This window comes from Falco cherrug, chromosome 6 (genome assembly GCF_023634085.1).
Source record: "Falco cherrug isolate bFalChe1 chromosome 6, bFalChe1.pri, whole genome shotgun sequence".
Classification (NCBI taxonomy): domain Eukaryota; kingdom Metazoa; phylum Chordata; class Aves; order Falconiformes; family Falconidae; genus Falco; species Falco cherrug.
This window is the reverse complement of record NC_073702.1, coordinates 31,264,350-31,285,085: the sequence shown is the minus strand read 5'-3', so window position 1 is coordinate 31,285,085 and position 20,736 is coordinate 31,264,350. Positions and strand designations below refer to the sequence as shown.

Sequence of the window (20,736 nt, the reverse complement as noted above, 5' to 3'; positions counted from 1 at the left end):
GAATTATACATCCAAGTTTGATACTATGTGACTTTTTAAGTTTTTATGACCTGGTTTCACTCAAGAGAATGTTGTTTCATCCACTCAGAAGTAGTATGCATCTTATTGAAAGTGTTTCAGTGTTTCAGCTTTTGAATATCCTTTATTTCTGAAGAAAAACTATTTCCTGTTATTTCTGAGCGTCTGTATTATTCTTCAGGGAAAAAAAGTAATTCCTAATGTCCAATCTAAACCTTCCCTTGCGCAGCTTGAGGCCATTTCCTTTCTTCTTATCATTTATTACTTGGGAAAAGGGATAGACCCCCACCTTGCTACAACTTCCTTTTAGGTGTGATGTCATTCATATCTGCTTGTATCAATTCCTATCTGAATGTTAAACATCATAAGTCTCTGAAGTTGTTTCCATATCTTATTGTTAATCTTACTGGGTGGAGTAACCCTTACAATGTAAATCTTATGATGTAAAGAGGCAATCATCCAAAGGCGCTGAACACATGCAAACTTTCACAGATAATAAAAGGGGAATAAAATAACTAAGATATCCTTTCCGGTTTCTGAACTTGATTTGTTTAAGTCTGGTTGTCAGACATTGACATTAAGGCTTAATGCAGAATTACTATGTAATATAATAAGGTCACCATTTTAGTAGTTTTTGTTATTGAACCTTTCTTGGTTTTATATCTTGGATGTCTGTCAGAATGGCAAGGGGAACAATTCAGAATTCAAAACTTTGACTTTTAGAAGACTTTATTATTAAAAATACTTTCAAATGAGTCATTGCAAAGCTGTAGCAGTGAATTTTTTCATGTTTCAATAGAATATGACCAAGACTAAACTACAGCAGGTAGTATTTTAAGTGACTGTACTGCTGAGGCAACAAAAGCTGCGTAAAAAAGACGGGCTGTGCATTGAAGGGGATTCACTCGTCATGTCAGAGCTGATGGTTTTTCTGTGGCATAACAGCATGTGTCAAGATAATGGAAATTTAAATGAGTGAACAGTGGAGATAAAATGAGCAAGTACAGCCATGGATGGAAAGGGAAATGATCCTTATATTTTATGTTTGTGCTTTTGTAAAACATGTGGAGATGTATCCTACTGCATCAAAAATAATTTGCTAAAACATTGGGGTTGGGGGACCTGTTAGCATGCAACTGCTCAAGCATAGTTAAGAAGAAAACCATTCCTTGCTCCAAGTGTTCCTCTTCCCTCCAATTCCACTGATTTTTAAGTAGTGATAAATAGCAGTAATTATTTTGTTTAGCTAAAATCTGAGCAACAAAAGTACTTCTCTTGCTTTTTATTTGTGTCTGCTACTTAGTCAAATCTCTGTCTAAAGTAGTAAAGCTGTCAGGACAAAGTGGGCATCAGAAGGTGAGTGGCAAGTACAGATCTCTTGCTTATCGAAATGACAGTTCACATTTAAGTTGTGTAGTTGGAAGTGACTCTTTGTCATCTGTAATTGCTTTTGCCCGAATGAGAAGTTCCCAGGTTCCAGAGGGCAAATTTTTGCAACAGAAGAGCCTTGGATGTGATTAATTTGCAACATCATGTGTTGGCAGTACATTGTACAAGAAGCCGAAAGATAAAATGATGGGAAGCCAACCTGTTCTCCCAGCTGAGTTAGTCATGACATGCAAGGATTAGGGGAATTTAGACTGAGTTGAGTAATTAGGGTAACTTCACTTCCCCGAATGTCATTCTAGTGCAACTGCTACATCTTTTCTTTTGAAAAAGCTTTAAAAAGAAATTTACTTTGCCTGCGCTGATGGACCTGCAAAGTAGAGTTAAAAATAACAGCTATGTGATTTAAGAACATGTACTCTTTAAATGGTTTTCTGAACTGGATCTGTTTAACCTTCTGAAATATTTGATTTCCCAAGTTACAGTAATACAGTTTCATAAACCAGTGTCCTTTTCAAATGACTGTAACACCGGTGACTGTGTAAAATCACTTTTAATAATAGGGGAGAAACATGAGCAAGAAGCTTGCATTGAAAAAATCCACTCTTTTTTATTAGCTTTTTGTCATCCTTCTTTCCTCAATTAAAATTAATAGCATGAGATGATTTTTCCTGTGTTTAGTCACCTTGTCATACAGTGCATAGACATATATGCTATTTTGAGCACAAGACTGGACCAGCTGGTGTCGGTAAATAACTTTGTCTCATGTGTTCACTGTAAATTGGAAAAAGTTTTAATAAAATAGATGTCTGGTAAAGGGTTGCAGGTGTAAATGTTATTTGTATTAACTACAGCTAGCTTTGAAAAAGGGGTGAGTTGTCTGATTAATTTTTCATCTGTGAATGCTTATGTATTAAAATTAAGGTCAGGACATTTTCCTACAAAGATTCTTGATGAAACTCTAGTCAGAAGAGATAAATGATATCTGAAGTGTAACTTTTAACTCATAACTGAGGGAAGAGGTGTTGTCCAGAAGATCTGGTGACCAAGATGCATGTATGGCGTGAAAAAATAGTTTGATGTACTTGCTCAATTTATGAGAGTAGGGTTTTTAAAATACCTGTGTCTTCCATATCTCATGATTTGGATCACATTTGGCTGTGAAGTGGGAATTTAACCCAGGGCTTTGTATGCTGTACGAAAACAATTAAAAATTTCCAATTTTTTCGTTTCTTATGGTTCACAGAAGTTTTTTTCCTATGTCAGTGTTTTGATTTATGTCACTTACCTTAAATGCCGATTTTTGATATGGGGTTTTTTTTGTTTTGTTTTTGTGAGGTGGTTTGTTTTGTTGTTTGTTTGTTTTTTGTTTTTTTTTACCTAGACATAACATGCTGTGTAATTTTCTTTTTTTTTTAAGCCAGTTATGATGCCAGTGTTTTTTACTGTTTTTATTGTTTCTTTCAGGAAAAAGCAGATAATTTTATTTCTGCTTCAATTTCAAGATGTACTTTTCATGTTGTGGCATATAGTTTTCCTAAGACATAAAACATCAAGTTTAAGTTGACCATTAATTCCAATTAGCTAATAAAAATGTTGAATTTTTCTTACAGGAGATGATCAGATTGAGAGAAAAGGCCAAGTTCTAATCCTTTTAGTGGAACAAGCTCTCAGTTTCCAGGATTACAAAGCAGCTAGTATGCATTGCCAGGAGCTCATGGCCACAGGTGAAGTGAATAAATGGGGGTTGCATGGGATGATGGCGGTGGTAATCAGAGTTCTGACTCTTTGCTTACTGTGAAGTATTGCACTTCAGATTGGTCCATTTCATTCAAAAATTAGATATGCTTTGTTTGTGGAAGTCAACTGGCATCTCTGTGGAATGGATGCTGTATACAGCAAATACTGTATGTGAGAAGATGGTTACGTGTCTAATAGTTCAGTAACTTTAGGAAGCTTTTCTATATTCCTCTGGGAACCACAATTTTTATTCTTTTTACACTGTACCCATCTCAAGCAGATAAAAATATGTGACTGCAGCTAGCAGGAATGTACAACTTTTTAGATGTCTACTATTCTTTCAGAACTCTTAAAATACTTGTGCTATTTATGTAATTTGTATTTGTCTGGGGATGAGTGGAGATAAATGAAATATATGTGTCAGGGTACTAAAGAAGATGGGATTTGTTTCTTTGGCTCTTTTTTCTGCCTTGAGATTGAGGGGGGAAATTTGCGATGAATTGAGATTCTTTTAATATAGCAAGTGATACATTGTACTTTTTTTTTGTTGGTTTTTTTGTTGTTTTTTTTTTTTTAATTTACAGCCACTCCAGTAAGGTGTTCAATATCATGCTGTTTTTCTTACTGCGGTGTGTAGGCTTACAGATGCCTGTTGTACTGATATCTACAATATGATAATAATTAATCTTCTATGTATTTGGTCAGTCTAACATTGAGTTACATCTCTGATTTATGGAGCCTTTATGGTTCTTTCCTTAGGGGATGTTAAGTGTCAGGACGAATGCCACACGCCCTCCTTTATCTCATCCAGTAAGAGTTATGCAGCATCTTCCTATCACTTGTGAAGCTTACCAACCTCAGAAGTATGTTTTGTATTCCCTTGTAGGTTATTCTAAGAGCTGGGAAGTATGCAGTCAGCTTGGGCAATCAGAAGGCTACCATGATTTAGGTATGCGTCAGGAGCTCATGGCTTTTGCTCTGACACACTGTCCCCCAAGTTCCATAGAGGCGTTGTTGGGAGTGAGCAGTTCATTGCAGACCCAGGTGGGTGTTCCTGAAACTATTTTCATGCAAGGTCAGTGCTTACCAAAGTAAAGGAGACTTGTGCTCGTTTTGAAGTTTGTTCCCTTAAATTCCACCCCCCTACAAGTTTATAATTGTTCTACTTGGTTTTTCTTCTTTCAGTGTTACATTTCAACAAATGAAGTCTCTTTATGAGCATTTTTATATGTTCAGTTGGCTTCTCCAGTAGAAGTGCAATTGTATTCTCTGCCTTTAGTACTTTTATTTTCTTTATTTATTGCCTCATTTAAATGTTTTATTTCCAAATGCGGTTAAATAATTTTTTCCATGTTTACACTTTCTGATGCAACTTCATTAAATGCCCATGTAAATGTCTATTAAATGTTTATTCAAACGTTTTCATGATCTCTACCCAATATACAATGAAATTCTTTTCCCACTCATTTCAGCCATGTAATGGTTTCAACAACTACAACAGGCTTTATGTTTGAGCCATATTAACTCTGCAATGACTGATGACTTAATAGAATCACATCTTAGGTGTTCAGCTGATCATAGTATGTATGTGAGAATGCATAATTGTGGCATTTAAATACAACTTTGCCAAGTGACATAGCAAACCTTCTGAAAAGTTTTATTTGAAACTGCAGTGCGGTAATTTAGGTTGTCAAAACGTTCAATTTCTGTTCAGCGTAATTACAGCTTGGCCTACATACTATTGCTTGTTTAAGATTTCGTAATTGTCTTAGTAGTCTAAGAATTCACAATGTTCATGTTTGTATTACACTAAGATAGGTCTGTTTTAGAGGGCTTGAATTCTGTGTTTGAACAACGGGGGAGAAGGGAGCAATGAGTACAGTACTTACGTAGTCTAAGGCACCTGCAAATGCATACCCTTTTTCTTTACAAAATTGCCTTTGTAATAATGTGTATGAGAAATACAGGCAACATATGAAGGCAGCCTGTACTGCTTCAGGGACAGAGTAACATCAGAATAAAATGCTACAAAGAATTTGAAATAAAAGTCTATCTCCTGCAACCTATTTAATGTTTTATTTTTATCATGAAAGCACTCAAATTTGAGAGGTAAGTGTAATTATGAGCTTAAACACAAGTGGAATTATTGCAGAACTGATATCTGTACAATATAGAAATAAAAACTTGTTTCCCCCCTTATGTGCCTATACCTAGCATTAGAATTTGAAGTCAGACAAACTTTTGACAATGTATAAATGAAAATTAGTTATACTTTCTGTCAATTCACTGCTTCTATGTTGCTGTCTCATTCCTTCTAAAGGCTTCATGTCCTGGTAGTTGTAATGAAGTGCAGCTGCTCAGCCACTAGTTATTACTCTCTTGCATCCCACTTCTCCAACGGAAAAGATCCTCTGTCTTCTCCATTCACAAAACTTGAGGCTGAATCTTGCTCAGGTTTCTTTGTTAGTGCAGTATCATTTGTAGCAAAAGTGCAGTGATGATTAATGTAATATTTGCCCCAAGAAGCCAAACCTAAGTAATGATTTCTGTCAAAGCATGTTTACTCAGTTTCTTCTGCAATTACTTTGTCCATAAAATAAGCATAAGCTTTTCAGGTCTGTCCATTAATTGTCCTACATGTTCTGTCCAAGCACTCTGTCTTTGTATGTACGTAGATAGATATATGCTGAAAAACCTTATCAGAAAGTCATGCTAACTATATGATATTAAACGACTGTGTCTTTCGCCCACAAAACTACAATCTTGTGTAACACTTGCTTGGCAGCTCCACAGAGGCACCTCAGAGGCACAGTTCAGATAATGGCTGTTTTTCATGTAAGTTCTTTAGTTAACATAGTATAGCAGGGTGCATATAATTTTTTTAAAAATATCTTACATTATGTGAAAAATATTGCACAAAAATCACAGAGAAGGGAAGGTGGTTTTGTCTGGGGCTACAACAGTGAGGGGATGCCAAAGATACCTATGTGTTCTTCTCCCTGTCTTCTCCCACACCCTTGTTTTTCTGTCATGGAAGCTTTTACATCAGAATTTCTTGCATTTCCTACGACATCAGTCATAATTCTTACATTTTGTTATTTGACTGGTAAGAGATTATTTTGTGTTTATAGATTCTTTATCAGGCTGTGAATTACCAGTTCCTTCCTTCAGAAGGAGGTGAGAATGTATATGTCTCAGGACCGTCTTCACTGATCAGTAAGGATACAGAGGTAAGCTTTAAAGAGAGTTTTTGGAGTAATAATTATTTTTTTCTGCATTATGAAGAGCTGGATTTGATTTTTTTAGCAATATCTACTGTTTACTAGATAAAATGCACAACATAAAAGAAATTACTATTTTCTGTTCTTAGATTGTTGTAAGTTCAAGGTTTTGTTTATGTCTTTATAGTTAGTCTGGTGCAATTTTTTTATTGCCTCTTCCTACGCAGTCTTAACACCACAGGAAAAAAACCCACCACAAACCCAGAGGCAGAAGAGGAAAGTGCCAAAAAAATTAACATGATAATATACATTAATGTTGATTTGATTTTTGACCTGTCCCAATTGCGAAGCAAAACACTTGAAAATAAACCTAAGCTACAAATTTAATAAAAAAATGCCTTGAATTAAACTTACTTTTCCCTTTTGTTCTGTGTATCATGAAGTTTGTGTCTTCTTTGCCATTTTATAACTTCCATATATTGCATCTGAAACTATTTCTATGTGTAAGATCAGGAGAAACATCGAGTGTTTTGTGGGAAATAGAGGCAAGGCAGCAGGAAAATAGGCTGCTATTATTCTTTCTACTTTTCATGTTTATTGTTTTAAGTTTGTACATGTACAATTGCAAGTATATTTCTCTCTTTAAAGAAGATGTAATTACCTATTTATGAAATTCTAAGTTTAATTTTATTCTTTTCTGTTTAATTAAGGTTTTCTGTAGATAATGAACAGATCTTGGGTGGGGAGAAGGGTAGTAAAAGCCTTAAAGACATACAGGAAAGAACAGAGAGAGAGAAAGAAAGAAAGAAAGAAGGTGGTTCATGTTGCATAGTCTGACGTTTTTAGAAGAGTGTCTTGAACTGCAGTCACCTTAATGTCACTATACCCTTGGGTAATTTTTACCAATGACAGTGTAGATGAAACACACTAGTCTTTGCCTTTTAGTGTACTTAACATCATGTGGCTTAAAAACCCACACCTCTCCTTCACGTTGTTGGAGTGGGAAGAGAACTTCTATGCCTCTATTTTGTGTATGTTTTATATATGTATAGGCATACATACATTGTATACATATATGTGTATGTAAACATACATATACATGTTTGCATATATAAAAAATAAATAGGCAAGAAAGCAAAATACCGCTGAAAACAGTATTCAGGGGAAAAGAGCTAAACACCTTAACTGCTAGAGTCTGCTATGAAGAACAGGTCTGTTTCGCTGGCAGGAGTGCTTAAAATTTTCTGGAAATTGGTAAATGAATCTTTCTGAGGGGAAGATTATTAAGTAGATGTTAAAATTGTTCAACTTTCTGATGTGGATGCATGTGTTTACAGAATTTTAATGTATATAACAAACTGTCATGCATCACCTTTCATATGCTGTAGTGCTATTTACTATGTTGTGACAGAACAATTAGACTTGCATAAAAATGATTCAGAAACTTATTCAGAGATTTATCAGAGTTGAGTAAACTCAATAATTAAATTTATTATCCATTCAGTTTGGATATCTGAAGCAATTTTCATTATGCTAAAGAATTCACATTCGGAAATTTGTTCGATATTTTTTTTCCCCGCCCTTAGTTGTGGTTGGTTGACTGTTTAGAATTGGAATTAGGTAAGCAGTTGACCTGACAAGTTTGTATGTTGCTGCATTGAGTTTTTTATTTCTTTCTGTGTTAATACAGCTTCTTGGCATGTCATATTTCAGACTGTTACACTATGAAATGAGTTCTGTATGTTTGCTAATTCTGTCTTTTTGTTCTCTCCCAGTTAACTTAATAGGGATTTATAGCTTCTTTCATTTCTTGCAATGACACAGGGGGAAAGGGCCCAGAATTTAGTCAGTGTATAACCCTTCCTTTGTTACAGACATCTGAAATGTTAGAAAAGCAATATATTTAATAACTCAGTTTCTCTGACTTAACCGAATCCCATGTCTGCAATCCCCATAGTTCCACTTCAGCTAATTCCTCGTGCTTCACTTTCATTGTCTTGTACAGAATTTCAGTTCCTTCAAAGAAAAAACTGTAAGACTTTTTCCCTTTCTTTTTCTCCTTTCTTTTTCACTTACGTCCTGATTAACTTAGAGCATCATTTTTTCGAGGATTTGACAAATGTTTTTCTTTCGTAGTTGTTGATACCTTTTCAAATTGGTGCTCTAATTTTTCTTATCTTGACTAAGCGTCTTCTATCATACATGTGTTTGGGCATCCCTTTCTCTGTTGCATTAAAAATACCTATCTGTAAGTATATCAGTTTTCCCTTCCGAAGCTTTAGTGACTTTTTTTCTACTCTTCTTACCTTCATCTAGTATTGAATCATTAGTTGCTGCTACCTTTTTTTTTCATTATAGTAACTTACATCACCAGCTCACCATACTTGTCAATCATTCTTCTCTTGAACTCCTCTCTAGAAATGTCTAAACTAATTTCATTTTTTTTGTTTTAAGTTTTTCCTCTAAAAACTTTTTTCCCATTAAACTTCCAGAAATCTTGATAGCAGCTGGCTTTATAACTCCACAGATTGCATAGAAATGTGTCATTTAATACTGCTGTCATATTGCCGTCAGTATAATTTTTCTCCAAGTTTTTGGTGGTTTTACTTCGAAGGAAATTCCTGATTGCTATGATAAAGATGCACTTAATTATTCTGTAGGAGCTAACCTATTTGCACAAGAATGTACTTCATTAGCTTAGTGCCAGCTTGTCACCGTTGATTGAACTTGTGGGATCCATTGGAGGAATTATCTTTTGGAAGCTACAATGATTCTCACATAGCAGACTATTTTTAAGCAAAATGCTAAGTTTCCCCAGTCTGCACCCTTTTTTCTTTTTGTTGTATGTGACAAATGCATTGACAACTAATCTATGCTTCTCAAACAAAATATCTCAGTAAGAAAATTAAGGTCTTGATAATGAAAAGCATTTCAGCATATTATAGCTAACATCTGATTAAAATCTAATGCTTAACCATGAAATGCTGTGTTGTGTCTAAACAATGGAAACAATAACCTTCGATTGCCTTGTGATCTCTGACTTTGTTAAATGTGCAGAATAGTTAAAACATGCATTACATCTAAGAAAAATATCTATCTTTTACATATCTGAACGTGAAAACTTAATTACTGTAACATGGCACATCAGCAGAAGAGAAATCTAGGGTCTCACATTCCCTTGAAAACAAACTCTTTTGATATGAGAGCAGACATAATTTCTAGAGGAGAGTATCTTAAAGTTATAGGAATGATTTTCTTAAATGTTGCTTAAAGAAAAGAAAATTCCCAATTAACAGAGTATTAGCATCTTCTTTGCTTTTGCATTTTTTCCCAAGCACTAGGTCTGGGGAAAGACAGGATCTTTTAAACATCTGTATACATTAAATTGGTATGTCATGCATTTTTATCATTGCTGGTTAGAAATGCTTAGGGAATGTTGTGTTTGCGGCACGCACTGGGAACTCTTCAACCTGGAGTCTTTGGAGCCTCAGGGCAAAAATAACGCTCCAGCTGCTGTTTGAAATAGTTATGCTTTGGGTTTGTTTGGTGGGTTTTGGTTTGGTTTGTTTTTTGTTTTTTTAATTTTATTTATTTTGAGATTAACTGGAACTGTGTTTTGTGGTTTAGTAAATGTACTGGTTTTAATTCTGTAATAAGTAACTTTAAATTCTTCTCATGGGAAGAGGTAGCTGCAATTCCTGAAGAAATAGTGTTCATTAACAGTGTCACAGAACTCTTGTGCAGAGGAGAAAAATCTAAACGTGGAACTCTATACATGCACTATTTAAGCTCCTGTTGTAGTCAGTGGAGGTCCAGTATATGATGCATAGAGAATAATGCAGCTAATCAGCCATTAGGTGCTTGTTGCAGTTACTTAATCATAGATATCAGCAATTTGAGATAGCCCAAGTTATCCTCCTCCTTTAGCTACTGATCCAAAAAGTCTACGTCCTCTGTCAGATCTACAAGTGTGTTAAGCAGGTATCTTTATTACTGCCATATATCTCAGTCATCAAAGCCTGCATTTAAGCAGCTGAATCAAATGCATTGTGTATGCTTAAGGCTGGGTTACTTTTTTGGTTCTAGTGACATTAAAGTCATAATAAGAGCTTAGACATCCAGTGTCACCTGAATTTTAGTGTTGTCATCTTGAGCTGAATCTTTTCGATAGCCTCTCATCTAGGGTCTGGTTTATCTTTGCAGGAGTGGAGTTTTCAATTAGACCGGTTCATTAGCTGTAACATACCTTACAAAAAGAAAAAAACACACACACCCCCAAAAACCCCCAAACCAAACCCCTCCCAGGCATAAAACATAAATGTAGGTTAAACATTAATATGTATGTAAAAGAAACTATTTCAAAATCCTATTTTCCAATGGAAGTATCAAAAAGGGAAAAAGAAAAAGGAAAACTAATACTTGATGTTCTGTCTTATGAACAGAATCTGTTCCAATTCGCTTTGTTTCCTTTATAGTCTTAGGCGTTAAGAGACATTATGCAATAAGGTGTATACAGTATATGGTTTTTGCATGCTTTAATCCTTGCACCTTCAGTAATTGTTGTTTTGTAATTGTAAAAGAAAAAAAAATAATCCATATTACAGGCGTTCTGATTTGTTACTCTGTCTTCCATGTTTATTTAAAATGTAGGTGGCTTTGTTATTTGTCGTTGCATTGGACTGGTTGGAATTATATATATGTGTATGCATGAGAATACGTATAGATATAAAAATATTTTACCTGTTATTTTAGAGTATCTTGATAATTCAGAATTTGTTGACTGACTTTTTTTTACACTGATTTAGATTCATTCAAAAATTTAAGCTGCTATTATTATTTTGTTTTTAACCTGATGTGCTTAGTTTTATAAAAGATATCAGGAAGAAATGATAATTTCCCCGAAACAGCTCTCAAGACGTCCAAACTAACTTCCTCCTGACAATACAATTAAAGGATGCAAGTTGTCTTAAGATAGGATCTCAAACAATCTTTAGGAAATAATTTATTTTATGAGAGATTGATTCAGGATAGCAAAAAGTTATAGCCTTTAAATGTTGCTGTTCCAGGTACACAGAGGAATGGCTTTTTAGAAAACAGAATTCTTATTTGTGCAGAGAAGACTGTAATTACTTGTTAAAGTTGAAATTGTTTTTAGAGAAGATCAGTAGAGTTTATCTGATAGCAGCAGAGCTATAGAAACATACACACTAGCATACAAATTAGCCCATTAGTTTTCACACTACTGAAGGAGGTTTATTTTAAGAAAATTTATTTTTATAGAATCGTTTGGGTTGGAAGGGACCTTAAAGTTCATATGTTTCCACCGCCCCTGCCATGGGCAGGGATACCTTCCACTAGACCAGGTTGTTCAAAGACCCATCCAGCCTGGCCTTGAATGCTTCAAGTTTTGCTCGAATGCAGTTGAGAACTTGAGCGGGACTTTTTTTTTCTCCTGGTTCTGTTTGGTTTAGTTTTGGTTTATTTTTTTCCCCATGAAAAATTTTCAGTGTCCTGCAGCATCTACTTGAAAAGGGAGGCAGAGAGAAAACTTAGTATTCTGTATACAACATTTAAAATAAATGACAAAAATCTTTTGTACGAAGTAAGAAGAGTGGTTTACTTAACATACAAACAGGAAATTCTCTCCCACACCCCAAGCCACCAGACCTATGATTTTCAGTTGCTTTTAACTTTTCAGAGGAGTAAAAATACTGGCATGTTGTAATTGGCATTAATTTTCTTTATTTGGTCAAGTAAAAGCTGAAATTTCCAGTTTAGCCAGTCAGTTCATTAGTGGTACATCGTGAAATGCAGAATGTAGTTTCAGAAAGGACTGAAAAAATGCTGAAGCCTTAATGGAAAGAAGGATTTAAGATGAACCTGCTACTTCAGTGGTCAGCTTGAGGCTGTGATTTACTGCATACTACAGTAAAAGGTACTAAATATAAGTTTGTCTGCAGTGAAATTCTGCCTTACTGAAGCTAACGTGTTTTGTCGCTGAGCTTATGGTAGGGGACGTAATTCACTGAAGTGTAACGACATCTTTTTGGGCTGGAGTCTGGAATTTTGTCATGAATTAGTATGTTGTAAACTAATACCTCATATTTAGTTATACATGTAGAAATTTTCTATTTGGATACACTTCAGTGTGTGGGGAGATGAATAATAGGGTTGTTAGTGAGAACCATTGGATATAAAGCTCTTGAACTTTGCTGTATGGAGGAAAATACTTATTTTTTTCTACTGCTGAAGACAGTGTGTTTACATTAGCATACTAATTATATATTCATGTGTAATGTGCAAGCCTTGTAAAGCATGCAATTAATGCTAAACCTTTCAGGACAGAAATAACACAGATCAACCAACATGAGTGTTCTGGGTATTATTTAAATGCTTTACATGAGGTAAAGCTGATAGCCAAAGCTCCATTTTTGGAACGTGTTCTGCTTTTAAGAATTTACTTACATGTGAGTTTACTGAGTGAAAACGTTTTGCAGGATCATGTGTAGACATGTATGTGCATGTATTACAGAAGCAGTTTGCAACTGGGGGTAGGCTGGGGTCTCTGGTTTTTTTTGCAGTCTTTTAGGTTTGCTATATCTGGTATCTTCTAAATGCTGACTACAGAATTTCAAATCTTGATGATTCTTTTTCACTTGGTCTGGAGATGAATGTTTACATCACTTCTCATTTTCCCTACTGAGAATTCAACTTAATTAATGCTGCCTCTGTACAAATACAAGATTGTGTCTACTATCAGCTTTCTTGAATTACTGAAAATTAATTTTAGCATGCTCAATCTGCTCATTTGTAGAGACATCATTATTTTAACAGAAGCATTCAACAATTATGTAAAACATTACCATTATAAACTTCGGAATTAAAACCAGCTGTTGTCTGTGGAAACAGGAGATTATAACTGAATAAGGGGCAAAATGTTCTGTTGGTCATGCTGGTAACTTCAGATTGAAACTCCTAAACCGCTTTTAACTTGTTTTTTGTTTGTCTTTGACAGCTGCTGCTTAAATTAATGATCATTAAAAGTATGTTACTAACATAGTATCTTAGTATTATGCATAGAACTCTAATGCATTTGGCTTTAGGTCATTAGCCTAATTAAAGCATGAGTCTTAACACTTGCCATTGTGTGTTGGATATGCTCACAGGATGAAACCAACACTGCCTCTAGCCAGTCTGCTGATTTGTTGTACTGGACGACATCAAAAACCATGAAGGTGTTGTCTAACACAACTATGACTACAAAAGCCATGCTGCATGCTGTCAGTGATGGACAGTGGTGGAAGAGATCGTTAACTTATCTTCGACCGTTACATGTAAGGGATTGCTGATGTGTCTCTGAACGTTTACACATTCAATGATACATTAGTATAAAAGCTAGGCTGTTTTGTAGTATCTGCTAACTGAAGACCTCAAATCAATAAATGAACTAGAGACATCATGGGATTGTTTGCAAGCAAATCCCAATTAAAGAAGGGGACTAAAGCTGTTTCTTTTTCTTGTTTTCTAATCTGTTTCATCCTGCTTTCTTAGCATAGTGTGGGAAGGCATAGTTGAAATTTGGCAGAACTTCGAAACTTTGAGGAAGGAAGCACAGCAAAGCCCGATCTTTAAATGCTCTTTTTTTTATATTGAAAGCCATTCCTTTTCAGTTTCTCTTTTCTACCTTCTCTATCTCAGTGGATTTTCTGTAGCGTTCATGATACTAGTTTTTCTGATGGTACTTCTAAACATGATTCTCTTTAAGGATACTGGACCTCGTTCAGCATTGGTTTATGTAAGATGATACCTATCTTACTCCCCAGTGAATTAAATTATATTTTCATTTACAGCTGTTTCCCTTCTGAGCAGCAGTTACAGACTCTTTAATGAGCTTTTTTACAACTAGGTTCAACTATACTTATTTTTCCCAGGGCCAAGAATTTGGAGATGTGTTAAAAAGTGGGCCTGAAGAAAATGCCATTGTGGAAAAACAAGGCTGTCATCCATTTTACGAGTCTCTGATTGCTGATCCATATGTTGCAGAAGTAAGTTTCTGTTAGAGTTCTGAAGTGTTAGTTTTTGTTGAGATGTTATAATTAAGTAAAAATACGGATTTTGGATTATTTGTGTGACTTGAAATTTTGTGCAATAGTAGGAAAAAATCGAAAAATAAACAGAAAGGAAAGCAAATGCAGGAACTAAGGCAGATAATTGCATCCAATTCAGGTGAGCCAAATAGAACTTCAGGGTATAGTGCACGTGTGTCAGTTACCTTTATTTTACTTCTAGTCTGAAATCAGCTATGGCACATACCAGAACAATTCTTCGGAAAGCTTTGCGGAAGTATTGCTGAGAACAGAGAAACTGACAGAAACAAAGAGTGAAGGGAAAGACCTGCTTCCAACTACAGAAGGTATGGGTACATGTATATTCATTCCTGTATTTACTATATATAGTAAACACATGAGAATCTGTGGATGGCTTTAAATATGGAGAGTTGCACACAATGATCTGAAGTATTGTCTAGGCGTTTTGTATGAATTGGGATCCAGTTCAACATCTCAAGTTCCTAAGTAGTCTTGATAGAAGTATCTGCAGAGTTTTCAAGAGAAGTGGTATGTTTAAAGAGTTGCTCAGTAAAGACTACAATCTGAAATTTGAAAGTTGGCTTTAAATGAGCAGAAACTGGTGTTTGGGGGCTGACAAAAATACAGATGTTGTGGGGGGGGGAAGTTTTTGTAAGTTTCCTGAATACTACCATGTGTAGATATTTAAATGAAAATTGGCAACCCAGTGTTAATGTTATTTGTATGTATGCCTGTGTATTCACTTGTTGAAATTGTGTGCCATTGTGTATACAGCTTTCAGTATTGCAGGGTTGTTACAGTATTTTATTTCCTAATTAATGCATAACTGCAGCTTCTGGAATCATCAGAACTTCTTCTGAAATTTCTACATTTTTATAGGTTATACTTAACGGTTTGTTAACTGAAACAGTTTCACTTTTTAAAAAACAACAAACCACACAAAAACTACCTATGATTGTTTGTCTTTCATTTTGGCTATCTCCTGCTGGTTTAAGGAATGAACTGTTTAAATATTTACATGCTGTTAGTGTCTCTTGAAGGAAGAAAACTGTATTATTTTACTCTGTGGTAAGTTCTGCCATGAAAAATGAATATATTAAATCACTTGCAATATGAGAAAAGTTTCAAGTGAGACTTTCTTCATTAGCCACAGTTTTATTTGAGTTGTTTAGTGAAAACCAACATATTTGTCTTACAAGTATACGATTCAGTAGTTTGAGATATATGGTATTTCTACAGATAACCTGTACAGTTGTAATAGAATAACATGAATTAGAAAAGGTCAGCAACAGCTTGCATAAATGGGGATGTGTTCACATTTTGTTCCTTTCATACTCTCTTAATGCAAAAGTAGTTTCAAATCAGTACTTACGATCTCTTTTCTTGCATGTAGAAAGCCCATAGGCTTCTAGCTGTGATTGCTGTGTCTTAAAGGAGGGGGAGGCAAGGATTGAAAAGCATTCGTTGCTTGCTTAGGACAACTGATGTTAGTTGGCAGATCTTTGGTAATACTTCCTGCTCCAACTTGAGTAATTGGAACTGGTTTACAATTCAGTGGCTGCCTTTGAGGTGTAAATCTCAGTTCTGGGGACTTGTGCTTGAAGAAGAAATTGTAGATTCCAGCTTTAGTCTTCAAGCCTCTATCTTCCTCCTCCTAAGTGTGCAGACAACTGCTTTTGCAATGTTAATACTTCTGTTCTCTTCTAACGCTCTTATTCTATAGTCAGTCTGAATTTCGCTTACAAGTCCCTCCAACTGTGTTAGGGAATTGAGATTTCTGTGTTTTCCTCTGGAAAACTGAGGTGTATTTATTCTGTACTCTGCAGTCCCGTATGACACTTCTGGGTAGTCAGTAGGCAGCATTCTTACACATACAGTCTTAGTGTGACCGAGGCAGTGTTGTGCATCCCTGTTTTGTTGTGGTTCTCTTTCTCTGTAGGGCTTAGGGATTTGACGGGGAGGTTGAAGATGAAATTTGAATAGGAAGTTACTACAAACACTGCATTTCATTGTAACAGGAGTAGGTACTAAACTCAAAGTAAACCCAGGACACTTGGTCATAACCTATCAGTCCTCAGGAGTTTAAGAACAAAGAATAGCTTAATGTTTTCCATGATTTTGTAATTGCTTACAGATATGACTGTTTCACTGAAATACATACTTTTTAAGTTTAGTGAGATTTTATCACATGCTAAATGAAGAATTGAAAGCTTGAAGCAGTTTTTGTGGGTTTTTTTAGAGAGAGAAAAAAAAGGAAAGAGCTGAAACTTTCTAAGGATTGATAAATTCCAGTTATCAGAAATTATAATTTTCTTTCCTACTTTGCCTTCCAAACAGTCTTGTGGCATAAAGTAGAGACCTGCACAGGAAATAAAAATTACTTTTAAAATTAAACTTTTTTTTAGTGTTTTCCTAAGGAAATATTGCTTGTGAGACAGCAGCACTGGCTCTTTGTTTGTCAGTGCTTGTCCTTCCTGGTTTACCAACCCTGTAATGTTTAATCCCTTGGGCAAATTTCAAATTTTGCAGTGGTCTAAAATGATACTAAGTTCCTGTAAATTTTGTGAAGATGTATGAAAGGACAGAATGGCATCCTGCTAGTGACCATAGCCTGTGATTCGAACTCAGCCCTGTTAGACATCAGAGAATTCCCATAGGGCTTCACTGAGAAACAGAAAACTGAAGTTGATCTTTGTGTATACACGTGTGTTTGTGTGTACGTAAAGTAGGCATCTGTGTATGGATATATTAACACATCTGCACACAAACACACAGAAAAATTATATTTTTTGAATTAGTACAGGGGATTTTTTTTTTTTTTAATCTCAGAAGGGATGACAGTGGAGGCAGGTCTTAACAGCATTCTGGCAACAGGGGTGTCTTTGTGTTGAGCTTAATGCAAGAGTATGAATAACATTGTTTTCTGGCTTGTACTGGTGCTATGTTCTCTGTCAGGATTGCTATCTGAAAAGTGAAGTTATAGTTTTGCTACTGTGGCTGTTACCATGTTGAGGATGTTAAGCTGGAAGAGAGCCCACAGTTGATCATTCCCAAGGCTTTGCAATTGCTAATTTTGCAGAGAAATGGAGAAGGAGTTGGAGCCCAGATTCTTCTTTCCCTTTTCCCATTTTTTTTCTGTTCAACTAGAGGTGGTTATATGAATATATAAAGTAACTTCACTTGTGCTCAGAGTAGGAAATACCAATTTTGCAAACTAATTCATCAAGATTTTAATATTAGGTATTTCTAGAGTCCTGTTACCTTTTTTAGGACGGTATACAGGTTATTTTGAATGTAGCAGAAACAAGCTATCAGGAGCAAGAAACTCTTAGTAAAAGTTTGAAGCGTGAGCATAGGTGCTGTTGGACAGGCTTGTATTTGCAGTAACTGTGACATATTGCCATGTAGACAGCCTCTGTGATGACCTGTCATATAGAAATTTGGGGTTTGTTTCTGGCTGAGGGCCAGCATGTAAATCCACTTCAGGCTGATGGCAAATTAATGATAATCTGAAAATTATAATTGGCCATTCAGGCCTTTTATAAATCATTCTTTGGAACAAAGAATTCACTGGGGGGCTCTGTATATAAAGTAATCGGATCTCTTGCCAGCATTCCCTCAAGAGTAGTTTGTGTAGTGTAGGAATATAGGTATTTGAGATGTCCTTAAACAAAAAGCTAAATTGCTGGAAGGTAGCTTGTACAGATTAGAATAATCATAAAAAATACAATCTATAAAAAAATGAAACCATAATATTATTCTTGCAATGTACTTAAATTCCTTATTCAATTTCTGGTCCAGGGTTCATAAGATTTTTTTGAAGTTGTCTCTGGAACTAATAATTTAGGCTTTTTTTACCCCAAAACCTGAATATTAAGTGTGTCATGAGAATCATTATTCTGTAATTGTTTGTTGGAACCCTGGTAGCAACAGGGTGATGCTTGACTTCAGTACAGAAGGAGGTAACTGCATGAGAGAGAGAGATCCTGTTACTAATTAACAAATTCTGGGGGTTTACATTGTGTCTGTGTATCACTTCTATTTGTGGAATGTAAATTATAGTGGGGTTTTTTGTTTAAAAAGCCCCACAAGTTTGGCATCTATAATGTAGGAAAAGCAGGTACTTTTTCTGCCAGTTTTACCAGAAATATATATTTTTATAATCAGAATAATTATTCTTCCATGCATTAATTTCTGCTATGTCATTGTGCTCATGCTTATGTTTGCAGTAAATGGCAGGACCTGGTTTTGGTGTTCCACTGATCTTATTTAAAATTCATATGACACTTGCAGGTTTGGTTCTGTGGTTTGGGGTTTTTTTCATTTTATTTTTTTTAAGACGAGTTTTTAATGTGGTTTGTTTTGTGAATTAGAGCTCAGGTTTGAAGAGAGGACTTTTTGTACTGTTCCTCTGGTTATTCTCTTTGAACATTTAAAACATAACTGCATTGAATTTACAAACAAAATATTTACCTATCATAAATTGGTACAGGTGATAACTTTACTGGCTTTGCTTAGCATCTGTTACTGCACAATCTCATTGTTTGGTTAATGCATCAAATGCTTTGCCTGGAAGTCAAGGTAAAGCTGTGCTTCAGTTTAATTACATATTACCTGTTCCTGGATTGCACTATAAGTGTTTAATTAAGTATGTAGAGCTTTTCAAGCTAGTATCTAATAAAATATGGTTACACTGAAAAAATTTCATTTGATGAATCAAAGCTTTTTTTCTGCTCCTTATATGTTGCAGTTTTGCTACAACTGGCAAGCGATGCTTTACCAAATGATATGGCCTTGTCTCTTGCCTATTTGCTTGCACTGCCACAGGTATGTTGATAGTGATTTTGTTTCTGTTTTTTTGCCAGGAAAGACTATTCATAGCATTTCAAAATTCCATTAAAAAAAAAAAAAAGAAGTAATTTCCGTAGGGTTTTAAAATCTTGATTCTTTGAATTCATTTAAATACACTTTTTAATAGATTGGGCTGGTGCATTTAGAGGGAACTCTGAACAAATGCTGTTGGACTGGCTTGTGAACATGGCACTGGCAAAAAGACACATTTTCTTACTTAAAGTAGTTGTCTGGCCACCTGACTGACAGTTCTAACGTAGCTCAGAAAGGTGGATAATTAGTTTGTGGTATAGAAGCAGCAAAACTGTAATTGGAAAAGCATTTTGGTTAGGTGTTTGTGCAAGAGTGTGAGAAACATTGTAATATAAAATTATCTTTGTGTGTTTGTGTATGTTACTGATTTACTTCTGTGCCAGAAAAACGTAGTTACAGCTATTTCTAAGTCACAGCAAGTAGCTTTTTAGAAAGTTTGTGCACTTAATGTTGTATGCTTATTAAATCTTTCATCTAAATTAATGCTCTTTTTCTCCTAGGTGGTAGATGCCAACAAATGCTTTGAAAAGCAATTACATTCTGCGTTATCTCTCCAGCTGGCAAGTTATTACTATAGCCTGCAGATCTATGCTCGTTTGGTACCATGTTTCAAGGACAAATGCCACCCTCTCTACAGGGTTAGTACTCTTTCTTTTTAAAACCATATTCATTAATGTACAGCATTAAAGCTATTCTGAAAAACCAGTACATGAGTTAAGCCTGTTAAGGAGCTGATCTGACTTACACTGTGAGAAGTCTTTTAAGTTACACGTAATTATTCTTCTACAGTGCTGTAAACAGACAAGTACTTCACAATTTGTGGAGGAGTTTTTGAAGCACAGTGTCAAGTGTCATTTGTAGGTAATAGCACTGTCAGTCTTCAAAGTAGCGTATAAAAACTGAGCAATAATGAGCATAACCTGTGCTGCTATCTTGCAATACTGATACAATATAGTACTTCCTAGAAGAGTCAAGCGTCCATTTCAGCAAGAATGGTGGTATGCAAAAAGTTTCTGTAGCCTTCCCTGAGGTGTGCTATTTTGTATTTCAGTTTACATATGGTGTTTTGAGAATTCATCCTCATTCATTGATGAATTGGTTGATTTCCTTTGACAAGTGTCTCTTTTTGAAAAGGCACAGCTTTCCCTCTTATTCATTGCCTGTCATTAAAGCAGTTACATGGTAAACTTGGAACTAAATTGAAGAGGTGACATACAAAGATTTAACATGGCAGCATTTGCCATTTCTGCCAAGATACTAGAGTAAAAACTCTTCTTTGCCACTCCAAGAGCCTTTCTGAATTTACACCGATTCTTTTTTTCTGCACACAAGCTCGCCGGACTGCTTGGTTTTCAGCAAAGATGAATCACTAATCACCACTGTGGCATGAGAGCAGATTT

The 20,736-nt window shown here is 35.4% G+C and overlaps 1 protein-coding gene across 1 annotated transcript in view; it reads left to right on the top strand.

Moving 5' to 3' along the window:
• Positions 1–20,736, top strand: part of NBAS (NBAS subunit of NRZ tethering complex) — a 183,678-nt gene that overhangs the window by 74,045 nt on the left and 88,897 nt on the right. The window contains exons 33-40 of the mRNA XM_055713511.1: positions 3,018–3,131; positions 4,031–4,188; positions 6,276–6,374; positions 13,532–13,699; positions 14,297–14,410; positions 14,655–14,778; positions 19,203–19,279; positions 19,837–19,974. Coding sequence (XP_055569486.1) covers positions 3,018–3,131; positions 4,031–4,188; positions 6,276–6,374; positions 13,532–13,699; positions 14,297–14,410; positions 14,655–14,778; positions 19,203–19,279; positions 19,837–19,974 — 992 coding nt within the window. The remainder of the gene's footprint in view (positions 1–3,017; positions 3,132–4,030; positions 4,189–6,275; positions 6,375–13,531; positions 13,700–14,296; positions 14,411–14,654; positions 14,779–19,202; positions 19,280–19,836; positions 19,975–20,736) is intronic.